The sequence below is a fragment of the Ammospiza caudacuta genome, chromosome 2, assembly GCF_027887145.1.
Source record: "Ammospiza caudacuta isolate bAmmCau1 chromosome 2, bAmmCau1.pri, whole genome shotgun sequence".
Classification (NCBI taxonomy): Eukaryota; Metazoa; Chordata; class Aves; order Passeriformes; family Passerellidae; genus Ammospiza; species Ammospiza caudacuta.
In genome coordinates, this window is record NC_080594.1 from 29,677,867 (window position 1) to 29,697,296 (window position 19,430).

The 19,430-nt window shown below is 39.4% G+C and overlaps 2 protein-coding genes across 2 annotated transcripts in view; both read left to right on the forward strand.

Annotated features, from left to right (window-relative positions):
- Window positions 1-13,031, forward strand: part of SLC22A15 (solute carrier family 22 member 15) — a 33,061-nt gene extending 20,030 nt beyond the window's left edge. The window contains exons 5-12 of the mRNA XM_058800057.1: window positions 4-133; window positions 1,855-2,070; window positions 3,420-3,560; window positions 4,325-4,410; window positions 5,892-6,012; window positions 6,866-6,938; window positions 9,498-9,686; window positions 12,717-13,031. Coding sequence (XP_058656040.1) covers window positions 4-133; window positions 1,855-2,070; window positions 3,420-3,560; window positions 4,325-4,410; window positions 5,892-6,012; window positions 6,866-6,938; window positions 9,498-9,686; window positions 12,717-12,803 — 1,043 coding nt within the window. The 3' untranslated portion in view covers window positions 12,804-13,031. The remainder of the gene's footprint in view (window positions 1-3; window positions 134-1,854; window positions 2,071-3,419; window positions 3,561-4,324; window positions 4,411-5,891; window positions 6,013-6,865; window positions 6,939-9,497; window positions 9,687-12,716) is intronic.
- A 289-nt stretch (window positions 13,032-13,320) lies between these two features.
- Window positions 13,321-19,430, forward strand: part of MAB21L3 (mab-21 like 3) — a 31,667-nt gene continuing 25,557 nt past the window's right edge. The window contains exon 1 of the mRNA XM_058799886.1: window positions 13,321-13,672. The gene's annotated coding sequence lies outside the window, so the exon portion shown is untranslated. The remainder of the gene's footprint in view (window positions 13,673-19,430) is intronic.

The window sequence follows — 19,430 nt, forward strand, 5'->3', positions numbered from 1 at the left end:
TAGGTTCTATTGGTGGCTTGTTCTTTGCTGTTGGAATTGCCCAGTATGCTTTATTAGGGTATTTCGTTCGTTCCTGGAGGACTCTGGCTGTTGTGGTTAATCTGGAAGGAGCAGTCGTCTTTGTCTTCTCTCTGTAAGTTGTTGAAACTGAGTTTCATAAAGAAAGATATCAAAAAAAAAAAAATCAGAGTACCCAAACTATTAAGTCAAGTTGCCTTTCTAGGATGGCATGAAATGATGTAAATAAGGTATTTCTGTCAACTTGTACACATCTCCTCCTCCCCACATGGTATGTGGTTTCTTCAAATAGTAGTGCTGCAATATCTGAGCCTGTAAGTGTACACTGTACTGTGTGTGCAGTATTCCTGTAGATGGGAACAGTCTCTAGGCGGGAAGAGAAGCACATCCTGTTCTTTAGCTGGTGTGCTGTAGATAACCTAAACTGGTGTGCTACGAGGCACTATGAATACAGGAATGATTTTGTATTTATGTGAGAACATGATGCTTCTCCTGTGTTTACACAGAGGGAACAGCATCAAAATTGCTTGCCTGTCCAGTCTTAAAAGTGGCATGCAAAAGAAAAAATGGGCAGCTGCTTTTAATTTTTCAAATGTGATCTTTTTGGAGATAGTAGGGGATTTCAGCCCTGAAAAGCTCTGTGATGCAGTGTGGTCTGCTTTTCTTACTTGCTTTCTGACATCTAAGTCTCAGTAACTAAAAGAGCAAAATAACTTTAGCTGCTGTTTAAACTAGAGGTCTTTTCCTTTCCAACATCTATTTTACTTCAGTAACTCTTTGAATAAAACTTTTGCTCATCAAAAAATCCACACAACCCTTTCAATGGAAGCATCAGAACTCAGGGAAGGGTTGAGGCTGTTTATGAGGCGAAAGGCAGAGATGACACTTTGGATATTTAAAACCTTGTGAAGATAGGCACCCTTGGAAAAAAAATTAACTTTCAGATTGATATGTACAACTTTTTGAAGTGAGTTATGGTTGTGACTTCAGAGCTGTGCTCAGAAACCTGTCTTTCCTGTAAGAAACGTTTTTTTTTAAATTCCAAATTTCACACTGCCTCCCTGCCACGTTGCTTAAAAATTACTCAATGTAGAAAATACTATCAGATTTTTATCCTGGGGAAGAAAATACGTTCCTTTCTAAGCTCTTTTTTTGGTGAAAACACAAAATCATATTCTTTTAAACTTATAGGAAAAAAAATTTTTGGTCTGAGGCAAAAATCTTAAAAAGCTTCTGGCCAAAGGCTGAAGTTTAAATTAGTTCTGGAAGCCTCAAAATAATAGAAGATGTGTGTAGTAGATATTGTTGGAGTTACAGACCTGTCAGGTGAAGAGTGCACACAAGGAGCATGACCTTTGCACAGTTTCTGCCTTCTTGTCTACAGGAGAGAATTTGGTAAAAAGCTGAAAACTGGGAAGTGGAAGTTGGTCTTGTGGAAAATGAGAAACGGAACTAGTGGGTCTTACAAAAGCATCCTGTGTTACTTGTAGTAATGTGTGCCTCCTTTGTTATGAATTCTCCAAAGACAGGATCCTAATCGTACTTGTGTGTACATGTGTATATATATAATGTATAAAATCATACTTGTAGTGTAATTCTATGTGCGTATATATGTATGCACTCAGTGTAAATTTTTGGTATCTAAATTATGTACGGCTTACATTTCCTTTCAACATGCTTTGTTTCTTTTTCAGTACATGAATTTTATACCTGAAGGGTTGTTTGAAAACTCTTTATTATACTGAAGTGCATTTCAGCCTTATTCCTTTAGACAAGTCCAGCCTCATGGAGAAGAAAACCCCTAAAGGTGTCTGTGTGTGTGTGTGTGTGTTTCAGATTCATTCCTGAGTCCCCCCGCTGGCTCTATTCCCAGGGCCGTCTGAACGAGGCAGAAGATGCCCTCTACCTCATTGCCAAGAGGAACCGCAAGCAGAAATGCACTTTTTCATTAAAACTGCCAGCAGAGAGGAGCTCCAGAGAGGCTGGCAGCTTTCTGGACCTGTTCCGATACAGGATTCTCCTGGGACGCACCTTGATCATGATGTTCACCTGGTACTGGGAATGCTTTGTAGGCCCAGCTGTGCTGCTGCGACCGCTTTAAGTCTTTGAGAGAATGTGGTGCTGAGGATTGCCTCATCCTACAGATTGTTAGGGACAGTGTACCTAAAAAGGATCCTTTATAGTATTTAAGTATCTATTGGAGTATTTCCTTAGTACATTGCTAGCACAAAGCCATTTTTACAGTCCAGTTCTGAGGTGTTTTATCTCTGCATTTCTATCTTGTGTTTTGAGTCTCAAAATAGTTGAGAACTGCCCCTTCTGTTCTGCCCCACAAGGCTGCTGAGATTGGTCACAGCGTCCTCCTCTTAGGCCCAGAGCTGTCAGTATCTCTTCACATGGATTATTTCTTGTTTTGTGTCTAAGGACCCCATTAACAGGTGGGTGGCCTACCTTGTCTAATGAGTAGACATTGCAGGCAACAGTTCTTAAGAGAAAGTGTTGCTGCAGTGAGGAGCAGGAGCCTGTGATGCTCCCTCCAGTTACTAGCAGAAATTTAACTCCAAAAGTGCCTGTTGGTTTTTGGTTTTTTTTTTTCAGATATCTTGATAGCTCTGAGGTCTTTTGCTGCTTCTTTAAAAAACCTTATGTGTGACATAGTATGCAGGTCCTTGGGCATGACTGCTCATATAGTTGCTTGTATAATGCATATATTTGGGTAAGATGTGTCAGTTAAGAATAAAACAAATGGTTTTGTCAGCATACAGCACTGAACTGTTTTCATGTTGCTTTTCAAAGTGCTAACTGCAGAATAAATAGTTGATTGTTCTGTTCCTTAAATGAGAATTGCTGATTTGCTGCAGAACAAATTCATGACCAGTTTCTTTCCTCTCTGTAAAGACAACTCCCTTTTACAGGGGTTAACATGACAATAGGATTAGAAAAGAAAAGTTAACAGATTTGGAGAATGAATGAATAAAATGGGACCAGGGTGTAGAAATTAAAAAAAGGTTCAAGTGTTGTTTGAACTGCTTGAGAAATTTGGTTTAGACACAATTGGAAAAAGTGTGGATGAAAGTGTAACCTGATAAAAACAAAAGGGATAAGAAGTTAAATAATAAATATAGTCATGATTGTATTTTTACTTTATACTGGTTTATGCATGTTGTTCATAAGTGTAGTTTTAAGTTTTACTCAGGAGAAAGTCAGGAATTGGGTCTTTGCTGGGACAAAATGGTTTATTTGCCTAGAAGGCATCATACACTTAAAGGGAAACATTTTACACCTATCTGCTGAAACACTAGATATAGTTTATATTGTATTGTGCCAGACCAGTACTTCAATTTGGCAGGCAAAGTGTCAGCTCTGATTTCACTTTTTTTTTTTTCTCCTGTCTTTTGCAGGTTTGTGTGCAGCTTGGTTTACTACGGTCTTACCCTTAATGTGGGTGACTTAGGCGGAAATATTTATGCCAATTTAGCCTTGTCAGGCTTGATAGAAATCCCAGCATACCCAGTCTGTATTTACTTGATTAACCAAAAATGGTAAGTATGGAATTTATTGACCCATTCAGGATTTCCTTATAACTTTTCTCAAATATAGGTTTTCTGTGTATCACACCTCCTAACTTGTATCTGTTGTGTGGGCTTTACACTTCGATGTGAAAGTGCCATTGATTCATGTCTGTTTCAAATAGCAGTTTAACTTGTTTTCAGTCACACACCTCACGATGAGCCGTCCCTCTGGCTTGGGTGGGGTTGATGTAGCTGGGAGGAAGCTGCGCTGCCTGCAGGCTGACACTAGATAGCGTCCTTCCCACCGCTGCCCCGTGATCCCATCCTCGCTGCTGGGACAGAGCTATCCCGACTCCACTCCGCCTGGGCTGTCCTGGGGTCTCCTGCAATAGCAGTACCTCTCTGAGCTACTGTGAGAGCAGAGCAGATATTCTGCCTTTTCCTGAACCACGATACATTGAGAGCCATTGTCCAATGCCTCTCAGTTTTTGTAGAATTTCCTCCCAGTCTCTGCTCTGTGTCTCCTGAGGAGTTTTACAAATGTCACACACAGCGGGAAGCAGCCCCAAATCCTAGAAATTGCCAGTCACTGTATAAAGTTGGCACTCATTTTGTTAAGTGTGCAGCAGAAGCTTGTTTAAAAACGGTGTGAGAGGAGGTGTTGGTGGAAGATGGAATTCAGAATTCCCAACTGCAAAGAAGGAGTCAGTGTGAATTCAGAGGTTTCATTACTCTGCAACCCACAAACCTAATGCAGAATATAAATATAAACCTTTGTTATCTTTGTCTATCAGGTTTGGTCGGAAGCGAACATTGAGTGCATTTCTCTTCCTGGGAGGATTGGCCTGTCTTATTGTCATGTTTCTGCCTAAGAAGAGAGGTAAGTAGTTTTTTGTTTCTGGAGTATGTGATAAGAACTGGTAAAAGCAGCATCCTACAGCATAACAATTTGATGACTGCTGGAAGATTAGGCTCATACCATACCATATTCTTATACCATACTCTCATACCATATGTGAATCTCAATTTTTGAAGCTGGAGAAGCTCATTTTTCTAATGGGCCAACTCATTAGAAAAAGAACAATAAGCATTAACCTCCCTAAGACCTTAGAGAAAACTTGTTAGTAAGGTTTGGATTTGAATTTTTGCCTTTGGATTCTGCCCTGTACTTCTGTTCGCATCAGTTGCTCCTTTCCAGTGTTTTTGACATAATCCCAATGAATTATGTTCTTGTGGTATCTCTAATAGCTAGATGACAGGTTAGTGTAAGTGGTACCTGTGCAACTTGGATATAACTCTCCAAGGGGAAGATCAGTATTAGAAGATGTGAAGAACTGAGTGCTGGAGCAAGTTCCCATCTTTCCCACACTGCTTTGTAATATTCAAAAGTAGTGTGGTTGTGGCAGTAGTAATGTGGCTACACAACTTACAGCTCAGGAGAGCATTCTGATAAACTTCTGAATTGGGGAGTCTTTAAAAAATTTAACATCTTTTGTGTGAAGATGCACTAATGTTAATTTTCGGATTATGTAGCAATTTTTCTTTTTAAAACCACATAGATAAATTCACCTTGCTTGTAAGATATATGGATGTATATTAACCTTTCATAAAGTAAGAGAATGTTTCAAATGCTTGAAGAGTGATTCAAGAAATTAACCATGTATGACAGAGTACAGAATTTGCCCTAGATGGCAGTGGGTCTCATAGGTAAAGCTTTTTTAAAGGGATGCAACTTAAATTTTCAGAAGTTTTCCAGCATGGACACTTTGAAATATTCTGGTTTGCCTGGTACCAGTCACCAAGTATTTTTTTCATGTCATTCCAAACATAAGATGTGAAAAGAGAGGACAGAACCATGAGACCCCAGGAAATCAGCTGTGTACTGAACTGCCCAAATCAGGCAAGGGTGAAGTGCTTGGGGAAGTGAAAGGGCTCACTGGCCAGAAGCAAGCACCTGTCTTCACTGGGCATGAGCTCTGATTTGGCTGTTAAAAGCAGATAAGCACTGGCTGTTCTAATAAACTAAGCTGGATGGGAATTTTAGCGGGATTCTTCACAGCATCTTCCTTTCAAAGCAATAATATTAGAAGAATATTGTCATACTATAGAAATGACAATGAATACGTCTCTTGTTAAAAAAAATCTACTCACTTTTGGAAAGGTATCTGTTATACTTTTCTTGAACTTTCTGATAGAACTCATTTAGTATTTAATTAGTGGTAGACTGAAAATACTGTTGTAGATTCAGCTTTTAGATTCTTCACTAGATTCCTTTTCACACCATACTGTTGTGTGATTGAAATGCTTCGAGGTGTATTGGAGTGCTCAAAAGCCTTACAAGGGTCACATTTTCTCTCTCAGATACTGGAGTGTTTGCTGTGGTGAACAGTCGCTCTCTGTCTTTGCTGGGAAAACTGACAATCAGTGCTGCTTTTAATATTGTCTACATCTACACATCAGAACTTTATCCCACAGTCATAAGGTAACACAAGTTAATTTTAAGTCTTCGTTTTTCTGGTTCTCTTACATGATCATCTTTTATTTCTCTATTTTTTTTTTCTATTAACTGTAGTTTTTAATTTTATTTTTTCAGTCGCATATAAAGGTGAGATGTAGTTTTACGTCTGAAATTTTTTCCCTTATCTTCTCACTCCCTCTTCCATCAAGTTTGCAGTGTTCTCTTCAGACTGAGTGTATTTTTATGTAACAGTAAAATAGACCCTTATCTGCTTGGCCTGCTTACAACTCCCTCCTACTAATGAGGGTAACTGTAGCACTGCAGATATTTCTTTTAATGAGTGCTTTATAAAACCAGACAACTCTATCATCATACGTGCTTAACCAGGAACATTGAAGATGGCTGGTTAATAAACTTTGTTGAAGTAACTTGATGCTTCTCAGGCTGTGTGAGCAACAGTAGGGGCAGAAGCACCCCCTGCTTCTGCTGACAGGGAAGACAGGAGCTTCTGCCATAGAGGTGCATAGGGTGGTCAGCCACCAGTGAAACCATACTGTGGTGTTTTTCATCAGTGGGTAAATCTGATGATAAGTAGGATTTGAATAAATGAATTCAGCCAGTGTTAGACACAGGCCAAATGCATGAACTGAAATCGCACTTGTTTTGCCTATGTATGTATGTAAAAACTCTGAATCTAAAGGGGGTTTTTGCTTCATTTTAATCACAAAAAACACATTTCATTCCTGTCTTGGGATGCTTTCAGTTACATTTGACTTTCCTTTGCCAGTTAATGTGCTCAGGATAATGACTGATGAATCTTTTTCCTTGCTCAGTGACACTTTTCAAAAGATTAACTCTTTTTGGGTTTTTTTTATAGGAATGTTGGAATGGGTGCCTGCTCCATGTTTTCCCGTGTTGGTGGAATCATTGCGCCTTTTGTCCCTTCATTGGTTTGTCTGAACTTCTGTTACATATATTCTTGTTTTGTGGTTCTGGTGTATCAGAGGCTTGCAGAGATGGGAATGTTTGGGATAAATGTCATTTATAAATTAAGATACATAAATTGCCTGTCTTAACAGTATTATGGTAGGCCAAAAGAATTGCAGTATCTTCTGTGTGATTAGACAGAATCTCAGCATTATTTAGAAGGTATTTTAGCTTTGTAGGAATTTTGGGACCTATCTAATGGACATTAAAATAAAATACTTCAAATCACCAAGATGGTGATACCAAATTTTAAACCCTGCACAAGCAATAACAAAACACCCATATGGTTAAAAGAACTCCTGCATCAAAATTATGCATATGGGCTCAATAACTCATAGTTTTGAGAAAACGTTCATTTTAATGTCAGTACACTTCATTAAATATCCATGGGTTATAAATATCAGCAAAGCAATTTGCCTTTCAGTAAACGAAGGTGATGTGGAGATCAGATACACTGGCAAGGCAAAGAAAGATTCTAAAGAACAAAACATGGGGATGATACCATTATTTTCCTGTGCTTAGTGTGTTATGTGTATGCAGGAAAAAGTGTGCCAGTTTTTCCCAGCTGTTTGCTGAGGCCCCATGGCAATTCCTTTAATGTGACAGATCTCATTTCAGTTAATATTCCTCTCTGCCATTTGCCATTTTACATGTGAGGCAGAAGGTTAGCAAAAGGGCAGGTGAGCACAGAGAGCCTTTTAATCTGCAGAACGAAGCACTGGGCAGGTGAGAGTGTGAACACCTCTGGGGAGCAACAGGCAAAGCCAAGAGTGCTGCCAGTCTACCAGGTGGATTTAATAGGCAGCTTTTATGTAGCAGTTGGGGCATTCATTATATTGTGTCTGCCAGAGATTTGATACTGCATGAGACACAAATCTTGGATCATAATGTTTGAAGGGGTTCCATGAAAATGAAAGTAGCTCTGGTTGCATAACAAATGAACCCTGATTTGAGAAAATAATCAGTAATTTTTGTGTTTCACCATTTCTTCTGGTATTTTAAAGAATTTTCAGTGTCTTTTGCCTGAAGATCTCATAATAGTAAAAATAGGAGAAGTTAACTGCTGAGATAAGAGATGAAATGTTGGTCTTTTATTTGATCACAGCCTGTTATTTTCATGAATTTAGAATTGCTCTCTACGATGTGAGTTTTTGAAACAAACAGCCGAACTCTTTCCCTGTTTTAAAATGAGCCTTCTTTACTGTGAAAACAGGGACAGGCATCAAAAGAGAAGTATAAACATTGCTTGGGCTGTTACAGGTGATGCCAGGAATGTCAAAGCTCAGTTGAAGCTAAAACTAGGCAGGAGCATAAATAGGGATTCTGTCAGCTAAAGAAAAATATGTCTGTGGATGAATGGGAGGGGCATCCCATTGGTGGGTGACATGGAATAAGCTGAAATACTTGTGCTTCAGTCTTGAGAGACAAAGCTTCTCTCCAATACTCTGCCTGTCAGCACAGTTGAGGAAAGAGAAGGCAGAGGAAGCAAAAAGGAAGTTGAGGAAAGAGTAGGAGGAGCAGTAGGTTCAAGAACACTTAGAGCTGAAAGCTTTCCATTCCATGGGGTAGGATTCCATAAGAATGGTTATGATAGTGCAGCAAGTGTTTTCATCATCTGTGGTAAACCACTATTGTAGTGAAGGATCACTGGTAGCTGTGGGAGGAAAAAGGCTCATCCTGTGTGTGTCTTCAGTATCAAAAAGTGTGACCCAGGTGTGACAGGCTGAGCACCTCTAACTCAGTCTGTGGGAGGATTGAGACATGACCTCCCAGAATCTGTTTATAAGGCAAGGAAGGTAATTGGGATCAGTGAACATGGATTTATTAAGGACAATCCCTTCTCAGCCAGCTTGATTTGATAGTCAGCCATTTCATCATGGAGGGCAGTATGGATGGGGAAAGGGAGGAGAGCAGGGAAGGCTTTTGACACTATCCCTCATTGTTAGCATATGTTTATCACCGGTTTTGGCTTGCGGGTTGGAGAAGAAATTTGGAGAATAGTGTTTTTGAGAGGCTTAATGCAGCCTGCAGCCTCTGCTTGAGGGGGGGAGTCTCCATCCTTGGAGATTTTTTGCTGTTTGATTATGTGAAGCAGTGATTGAGCTTATCTGATTGAGGCTGTAATTGTGCTTAGAGTAGGTGGTTGGCCTAGATGACCTCAAGAGATCTCCAAGCAGCATGTTTGTGTTTCTGGGGTATCTATTCCCTTCTACAGAGGAATGTTACGTTTGTTTAAAAGTACATAGATTAGAGGCAAGAATTGAGTTCAAATTCAGCAGGTGTTTCTTTTAAAGTTCATTATAAAATCTGTCGGGTTCTAATAGTATTGACAAGATACAGTTGGCAATGCTGGTAAAAAAACTAAAAAAACCAAAAAAACCCATGGCAGAAGGATTGGTGACTTTTGTGCTGAATAGGAACACAAACACTGCCAGCGGGAATGGTTGTAAAGGCTAAATCCTTTAATATGCAATATGAACTACAAGGAACCAATCTCAACCTAATTTTGTTATTTTTTCCAGAAATCTGTACAGTGGTCTCTGCCTTATATTGTGTTTGGAGCAACTGGTCTGTTGTCTGGGCTCTTAAGCTTGTTGTTGCCAGAGACCTTAAACAGCCCTTTGCTAGAAACTATTTCAGACCTGCAGGTGTGCTCCTACTGGAGGCTGGGTGATGAAGCCATGTCACTGCAAGCCCTAGATGGCTCACAGGTATACTCATTCTTTTCCTGGTACTTTTCTGTTGTGTTTATATCAGCTGTCAGCTTGAATCTGCCACTCTAAATAGATTAGGGTAGTGATTCTTGGCCTGTGGAGGATAGGCCCCAAGGAGAAGATAGTGTAGCAGCCCTACCATCATGTCTGAAATGTTTTCTGGAAATGCAGGCTGAAATATAGCTGGATTAATTCATCCCTTCAAGGCCACAAGCTTACAACATTTCCCTTCGGGATAAAGTGATGTCTGTGCATCTCTAATCTCAAGGACTGATTGCTGCAGTGTGCTTCAGCCAAAGCTGGACACTGAAGCTTGAGAAGCCTTAGATGTTATCAAAACCAGAAGCCTGTTTGTGAAGGGCTGCTCTCAAAGGCAGCACACTACTTCCGACCTGCCCCAGCTGTTCTGCAGTGCCAGTTACCAGGTCTGTCCTAGACAGGCTCTGAATGGGTTAAAGCCAGACTAACCTCTGAGATCTCTCCCACTATTGACTCTGGGAAATGAGATTCATTGAAAACACTGGAACTACAAAACTCCCAGGTATAAGCATAAATAAATGTGGCAGCGGGATGTTTTTCAATGAGGTTTCCTTGAGCTGTGATTTTCAGATCACTTTATTTTATTAAACTCCTGGACACCTCTCTGGATGCCTGTATCTTCCACTCACGTGGAGGTTTTTTGACATGGTTAATTCTCTGTGAATGAAGTGGGAGTAGAAACAAGTGGCTAGAGAGCTGGGAGTGGATGTTTGAATCAGGGTAAAGTTTTAAAGTTTAAATCCTGGTCCTAAAACTTCAAGTATGGAGGGACTTAAAGAAATAGAATAGGTGGTCAGAAGACTTGAAGGGAAACTTGTAACAAACAATGTTAGTTGCCCCATTAGGCTGAGATGAGACAGGATCATTTTAACACCTTTACTTTCATTTGAATAGTTGTTGGTCAAGCACTCTGACATTCACAGGTAGTCATATTTATTTTCACAGAAATCACATACTTCTAGAATAGGAACATTTGCTTCCTATCAGAAGCTTCAATGCATTGCCTTGTTTACCAAGTTTAGCTGTAATAGTTCCTGATAGAACAGCACAGTTTAGTGACAAAAGCACCCTTGAAGAAAGGCTGAAAAAGGCAGCCCTGTAACCATTAATTTTATACTTTAGCTACTTTACATGGTTATTTTATAAACATTTTCAACCATACTGGGTAATGTGTTATGGCACCACGTTCTTGCTGACTACACAAATCCATCATATATGTTGACATCAGCTGTTATTTTGGTAATTACACAATTATTACGTCTTAATTGTGCAGATGGTTTACCAACGAAAGCAATTTTTGTAAGCAGTGCAGGTGTTCCAGCTTACAGGTGGGAAGTCACATTTTTCATTTATTCTTTAACCAACTGCAGTCATTTGGTGGTTACCCTTTGAGGTGACAAGTATTTTCTGTTAGTATGCCCACAAATTGGTTAGCTTATGTCAGTCAGTCCCCTCAAGTTTAAGTCTTCTTTGCTTGTCCTTCTGTAGGCTTTTTAAAAATCCCAACCTGAACAGGACCCACAAAAGGGGACGTTGTTCTGAATGGCTTTCAGAAAAATTTTGCCCAGGATGGATTAAAATTACTGAATCCAAATTAAAAAGTCATTGGTTCAGGCCTTAACTAATCCTGTAACTTCAGTGAAGTTATATCTGCAGTGCATTAGGGATTTGTTTTAAAGCTCACAAAGAAAGTACTGCTAAAATGGGAAGCTGTTAAACATTAACCCTATTTGACAAGGCCATGAGAGGTCTTATGAAGATGTTGTGAGAAAGATTTAGAATTTATTTGGCATACCCTGAATTCCCCCTGTGAAATCCATTGTCCTTTTGTACCATTTTCAAGATAACATGTGTTCTGATTGCCCAGAACGGAGGTTTTGTTCCTGTTAACATACATGAATGTGATATTCAAGTTGAGCAGCATCCAGTAATAGCTTGACTTTCCTCAAATAGTTTCAGAAGTCTAGGAAAAAAAAAGCCTAACACAGTTCCCTTTACATCTTCTGACAGGTCGTAGTGCTCAAACTGTTTGAAATTCCTTTGCAGTTAACGCACATTGCCGTAGCAAAGCTCCTCTGAAGAGAGATCTAAAGCTACAGATTTTGCTTGCATGGTACTGTCAGTCAGGAGCACTATTTCCATTTCTCTATTTTTCACCCTCTCTCTCACCCTTCTTAGCATATGACTAGGCAGACAGAGGTCTTAGGATGGATGCAAGCATATTGGGGAAAAAATCCTAAATAATCAAATGAGATGGAGCTTATACTAGCAAGAGAACCTTTTTAACTGGAATCGTTTGTGTCAGTTCCATGGAAAAATGCTGCACTGGCCAAATAAAAATCAATTAGCTGTAATAGCTGACTTTATTTTGGGTATGTGGTATAAATTATGTTGTGGAAAGGACTCTGACTGGAGTAGGTATGCCTATAATAGGGATTTTACCTTCTGAACATAGAGCATGGTAATGATTTTCCCTTTTCCATAACACTTTCATTAGTATTGCAGGGGAATCTTTTTAATTCAACTTGCGCAGTAAAATGTCCGTGCTAGCCAAGGAAAAGTATGAATTGGGGATGGAGAAGCTTTACCTAAATAAGTAATATGTGTTCTGAGCAGTGGTGAGACTACTGTGTTTCCAGTAGGTCTCCACAGAGTAGGTACCTTAGACTAAATTTAAGAAAACTTAGTAGATTACCACTTCAGAACCACTCTAGCCAGTCTCTCCTGGATATATTCTGTAGTTTACTGGTGGAGCAGAGAAAGTCCATCCACTACAACCCCATGTCTTTTAAAGATATTTTGAGGAACCAAGGATTTGAATCTGAATTCACATAATGTCTTTTATAAAGTTTTAATACAGTGGTTAGACCTGTGTTTTCTTACTTTTTCTATACCAGCATTCCACATAAGTGTAATGGTTCATGCTCATGTATGTTGAGATTGATTTAGTGGCTTCAGTCTAACAAACAACTTCCTTTTTGCTTCTAGTCTGGAGACAAAGACAGCTCTACAGGGAGTGGAAGTGAAGATGAGGAGTTTTATGACGCTGATGAAGAGACTCACATGATAAAGTAATGAAAAGAAGAAACACTGGCCTATTTTATGCCTCTTCTTGCCCAGTCAGTCCAGCTGTATGACAAGTACTTGTACTGTATGACAAGTATTGCTTGCCAGGCAATGTAATTGGGCAAGTGCCTGTGTTTTTCCTTACTTGGAGAGGGATTTGGGTACTGTTCAGACTGATGACATCACTGATGTTCTCCATATGAGGCAGCCATTCCAATTCTTGTGGTTCAGAATACAGTGCATGGACTGCATTTGAAGCCAGGTGAGACAGCAGGAGTGAGATGATGTATTTCAGAAGCCCAGGAATAACCTAGGCTTAGACAAATTTGGACAGATCATCAGTGTGTGTGTTAGTATTTTATTTTCAAGGTGGTGGATTTTATTTCAGTACAAATTGGTAAACTTGGAAACAGCCACTGTATTTTCCATAAGGGTGAAAGTGGTCAGAGAATGTGCTGTGTGCTACTCCAGTGGGAACAAATTGCTGAAATTGTATGTTTAAATGGCTTTTGCATATTCAGTGGAGGAGAGGCAGCTGTGAACAAAAGGTTTCTGTGTGCGCACCTACAGGTGGTTAGTCATGAGCTGGGCTTTAACTTAGTGATAACGGAAGGTTGGGAGGAAGGACTGCACAAAAGAGCGGCCACAAAGCCTGCCAACATACAGGAAGTTACTGACGTTTTTCCTTCTTTTCATACACAAAGCTTTTTCTTGGTCTTGTGTATGTTTGCCGCATGTTCCCCACATCTCAGCATGGCTGTTTATAGCTTTGCCTACTTTTACCTTGTCCTCACTTTGCCATAACTGTTGAAGCTCAGCAACTTCTCTGTGGAGTGAAATAATTCTGTGATGGATATCGTTTCCTGGGTGCAACAAAGGTGAGGCATTTATCACATACCGTGTGTGTGGTGTGACAGAATGTATAGCTCACTTTTGTGGACCTGTCTGGGTCTTTATTTCTGGAGAAGGCTTAACTCTGAAATGGTAAGAGGAACTGTGAAGTGCTTTTATATTTTGGGTGCTGTTATCAGGAAGCTGCTGGTGTTTATTTTAAAATCTTTTGTGTAGCTAAGGTTTTAATTTAAAAAGGCAGAAAATCTCTTTGGACCTTTTTGGTTACTCGATGTTTTCTGACCAATGCTTGCTCAAGCACTTGGTTACTTGACCTTGTTAAGGAAAACAACTTCACTTTCCTGTTTCACTGAACTTTCTGTAGGTGCTTCATTAGAGGGATATGGAATCCCGAAGTGTGAAACATGTGGAATGTTCCAACTACAAAAATGAGGCCTTACAGAGATTCAGTTTTCTTGATGATATTACCATCTTCATCCTCTAACCTGTGGCTTTCTCTTTGTCAAGATTGGTTTCCATAAAATGTTAGTCTTCCTACTTTGAGTTCCTAGCAAAGTGCTCACAATGGCAGTAAATATATTTTCAGGCTCATGAGTCATTTTTGCAGATCTTAGAATTAAAAAAGGTGGGTCTAAAAATACCAAAAAGCTGTCTGCTGAATATGTCCTGGTTAGAGTGGGAAGTTCCTTTACTTGCAAGGAAGTGAAAGTAACCAGCATCTGACGTTTGCAGCAGCTGCTTGAACTTTGTTCACTGGGAACTGTAATGCTGAGCAAAGTGCCTCTTCCCTGATTGGTGCAGAGAGCAGCCCAGAGTCTGCAGTTTGACACATGCAGCATTCCAATGGGGTGTGAACTTGATCCAGGTGTTGACTGTGGGCAAAGTTGGGAACTTCAGTCCCTATGAACAGTCTGTCAATATTGTTGTGCTTTTTGCCTGTATTATTCTTCACTGGAAGAATTCTCACTCATAGTCTTCCCTTTTTTTTCCCCCACAGACTGTTGAGTAGTTGTTATAGATGTGGCACTTTTTAACCCAGGTGGGTAGTCTTTCTGCCTTATTTGGCCCTTTTGTGTATAAGGAAATTTCACCGAATAAAGTACTCAGAAATAGTTGGAAAAGTTGGAGCTATTCAAATAGTTTTAAATTTTTACTTACACTTTAATTTATGGACAGCTGGGAAAATGACTTTTTATTGCTGATGGCAAACAGCAGTAAGCCTGGCAGTAATAACATGTTGCCAAGGTGTTTTTACATGTTTGTTTTTAGGTGTTCGTTGCCTCTGTCTCTCTTTGGGTGTTGGGTGGAACTAGTCAGGAGCTGCCATTATCTGCCCTGGCAACACTGTGTAATGCCTCAAGACCCTCAACAGAATTTTCATTAACAGTAGGATTCTGTAATGGTTCAGGAGGAGAAGATTACTCTCTGCAGTACCTGAGCTAGATTTTGTGAGTCTTTAAATAAAAATTAAATTTGCCTCTCTGCTCATGCACTTTATGGTATTGGTATACATATGTAAAATTGCAGAAACAAGAGTGAAGACAAAATTAGCAACTTTTTTGCATAGGAATTGCTGCTCTTTTATTAACGTTAAATCTGTCCTATGCTTTTACCTTTGAAATTCTAAAGGGAATATTTAAAAAGGAATTCTAAATCTTCCATTTGTACTTTCCCATATCAGTTAATTCAGAAAGTTTAGATGAGAGAATCCCTGCAGGAGGAGCTCAGCAATGTAGCATCAAACTTTGCATTCCAGCTTTGTGTTCTGAAGTTCAGATCCATTAGGTGCATTAAGTTTCTTTTCTGAGGCTGTTCATTTTTAGTATGAGCTGGCCTTCTGGTACAGAAACCTATAGGATCACTTTTCTTCTTACCCATGATATGTAATGCTTTACAATATTGAGATAGTTGTATGTCAGTGTGTGAGCAGTAAGTTTGCCATGAGGAGCTACTGGAAAGTAGAACACTGGGTACATCAGTCTACTACATTTTGTAGTGCTAGGAGTCTGAGACCAAGGTTCTTGCTATAGTTTACTGCAGTGTGATAATCTTCTGCCATGTTTTTTGCTAGAGTAGCCAGTACTGTAAATCCATTTTCATGTTGTGCAGGCACTAAGGTACCACTTTTCCCCAGGTGGAATTTCTTCTCTGGATTCCTTTGGCTGTGATTTTTTTTTCTTTTTCTTTATTTTTTTTTTCCAGGTAGCTCATTTAGTGGGATTATGCTAGAGAGAAGAGAGCTTTTCCCATGGTGCTGGTTAGTCAGGTCTGAGCAGAATCCCAAACACACCTCACCTACCTGGGGAGCTCACAAGTGATAAGTGAATACACCTAAGAGTGAAGGAGAGTGACAGGTCATGTGAGGCAGCATGGGGGAGAATGAGCTGGAAGAAGTGAAAAAAAAAAAAAAAAAATGGAGGATTCAACTGAAACACTTTAGGGCAAGGGTAAGTGAAAACACAAAATAGCTGTTGGGTAGAAATACCCTTTAATACAATACAATTTTAATTTTTTCCTGAAAACAAAGATAGTGTTCTCTAATTAGGAATTGGCAAAGTTCAGAGACCCCTGACATACCAGAAACATAGAAGCTCTGTGTTAAAGGAGAGCCAGAGGTGACTCTGTTCAGGTCAGGATGCTGAGTGAGGAGCCTCGCCAGAGACACCCAGCTAACATGGAGCAGGTTGCAGCTTGTTTCCACCATAGTTACAGTCAAGGCTCTAAGGATGGGAGCCATCATTAGTGTTCATTAGCTCAAAGTGTGCAATCCATGCCAGCTTTTCCAAACTGTGTGGATGTTCTTAGTAGGACATGATTTACAGAGCCATGGGAAATGCAGTTGAGCCATACATTTTACAGCGTATTTCACCTAAGCATGTAAAAGCAGTTTGCAAGAGAATGTTTTTCTTGCACTCAGGAAAAAGGGAAAGTGAGGAAATTTTCCTGGAGTGTGTTAAAGGGAATATTAGCACTAAAACTCTTGTTCTTAAGTCTTCTGAATGCAGATAATAATCACTGAATGCAGACTGGGTGAGGAGTATTTTGTTTTAGCTGAAGGTTGTGTGTTTATCCCTTTTCCCACCCCAGGAGCACTTCTCTGGTCCAGCTCTTTGACACAGCAGAATCTGTGACTGCAGACTGTGAGCCTTGCAGTAAAGATGTCAGAAAAGCCCAAGAGCAGTGCTGTCATTTGATGGTGGAAGTTAGTCTGATCTGACACAGTGTTTCTATCAGAAATGTCTATATTCAGCTGTTTACCAAACAGGAGACTTAGGGTATAGCTGTATTTTGAGTCTCATTTGTTGTATCTTGCTCCAAGATATGTGGTAGAAAGACATCTACATAAGAGAACCTCTCTGGCAGATCTAAATGTGGAATTGGAGGGTGAACAAATTGATAAATAATTTTTTCATGCTGTGTATTTTAATGTATTTTAATTTTGTCTAGTCTGTTGTAGCCTTCAGATTTTCCAGGTGATACTGTTATTTAAGGCTAGTAGAGCTGGGTAAAACTTTTACCCTGGTAGTCTGAATTTACTGAACTTTCTCATCCCAGTTTTGGTACTATTCTCTGTTTCTGTCATTCTGAAAAATGCTCCTGTATTGCCTAATAGGGAACAGATTTTTTTTGTTCTAATTTGAAGTGCCTGTTTTGTGAAAGTAGTCTTTAATTTCCTCCGTCAGTTTTATATGGGACTATGTGTAAAGTAGCATCACAGAATTGGATTATATGTGTGCCAAAGACAGTTTTTGCTGGAGAGCAATAGTCCAAAACTAGTTTGAGCTGCCTTTATTTAGACTTTATCCATGCAGAACTGGTCCGCAGAACTGGTATTTACAGGCATCCCTGTAACTATAGGGACAGAGAGTTACCTTTGTTTGCTTGGCTTTCATTGCTTGGTTCACTTAAGTAGCTTTTGTTTCTGAGAAACCAAAGAAATTAAATGAAGGATTAAAGTGTTCTTTTTGTAGAACATTCAGAGTTTATACCATGTAGCCATTGCAGAGAAATGTGCAGAACCTGTTTTGATTCTGAGTAGCAAGTGTCAAAGTTTACTCTCTAAGACTGATAAAACCTGGTTAAAAACTGTACACTGGAATTTGTTAGTTCATTCATCAATCTTACAAATTAACATTGCTAGTAAACAGTTTGCCTGGAGCTTCTTGAGATCTAGCAGGTTTTTATAAAATGCACAGTCTGTTTGAGGCATTGCTAAATAATAATGTATGGATTTTAAATCCCTACTACAACTAATATTCACTGCAAGTCAGCCTTGACATGGCTGCATATTTGTCAGCAAAAAAGCAGGTGGATAAAACTTTATACAGCGAGGGCTGACTAGGCCCAGAAGAAAGATTATTTCTTTCAAGCCATTCTCTGCTATGTGTACACAATAAAGGGGGACCATGGGGTGTATACAGTAAGATTGTAGGATGGAATATGTTTAAATACTTGCCTGCCCTCATTCACTAAAGGTTTCTAGAGGAAATCTGTCTTTATCATGTATGTTTCTGCATCCCACCAATGCATCTGAGGTGCTCATTTTGTACCTGTTTTGTCAGGAGTCAGGCAAAAGTATGATGGTAAGAAGACCTTTGCCCGTATTGAAAGTTGTATTTACTAAAAAATCTCCTCAGAGAGGTATCTGGTACATCTGTTTCCAAACAAAATTTTTAAATTTTGGAAGCCTGATTAGGAGACTTGCATTTCTGATGTTAGTCTGTAGGAAAAATCAGTTTTGCGGATACTGATGAAAACTGTTACGGAGCAAAAACTGCTAGGGGATTTGTGATAAGAGTTGTGTATGCTTTGATTTCAAATAGGCCTCTAAAATACTGGTTTCTAGTATTTGATCCCTTTTCCTCCTCAAAATCCAACCCAGATTTTATTTTATTCCTGTTAAAATTTGAGTAATGTGGAAATGAGAAGTATGTTTTTCATATGGATACTTTTATTGCACTACCTTTGCTTCCTGAATCAAATAAGTATTTTGATTTTTTTAGGCTACCTCTTTTATGTTGAGCTTTTTGTTGTCACTTTTGTATTTAATTGATTTTGGGGAAACGACAAAATATTTCCTTTTTTTATTTGTGTGGGAATCCATTACTTAGTCCTCAAGTCATCCTTCCCTTTAAAGGTTTTGTCAAAAGCTTTTTTAAATTTAGTTAAAAGACTTAAAACTTCTGAGGATCTTCATAATTACACAGTTAGGAAATGGTTTTCCTGTATATATTGTTTGCCTTTTAAAGGGACAGAAAGCCCTTAATTCTATACTAATGTCAGCTGAAGGCATGACTTTTCAGGAATAGTAAGTTTTGAGTCAGGGGGCTTTAATCAATTTAATTTATTGCCAATTAGAGTTTTTTTTGTTACTGCTTTGGTATTGGAATTAAAAATAATGAAAACACTTAAGGAAAATACTGCTGCTTTTCTTCAGACACTGGTCTTCCTTCTTTCTACCCCATGCCATCCTCCAATTCCTTGGCTGCTTGTCATGCTCTGTCCCCTCAGCAAGGTAACAGGCAGCGCAGGAGACTGGCATCAGTCTGTTGTGCTTCTGTTCATTCACCACTCTTTGTTTCTTGTTCTGCTGCTCTCTTGTGGGTTCCAGCACCAGCCACAGTCCATTTAGAGTTGTAGCTCCTTTTGAGTCTGCTCTCAGCCTCTGCTCAGGCTGATTTTCCTTTGGTATTTCTCCTGCTCATCTATCTCTCTGTTTGTCTTGTGCTGATGTGGGCTTATCCTTTTTCCTCATCCTGTTGTAGCACTGTAATCTCTTTTTCT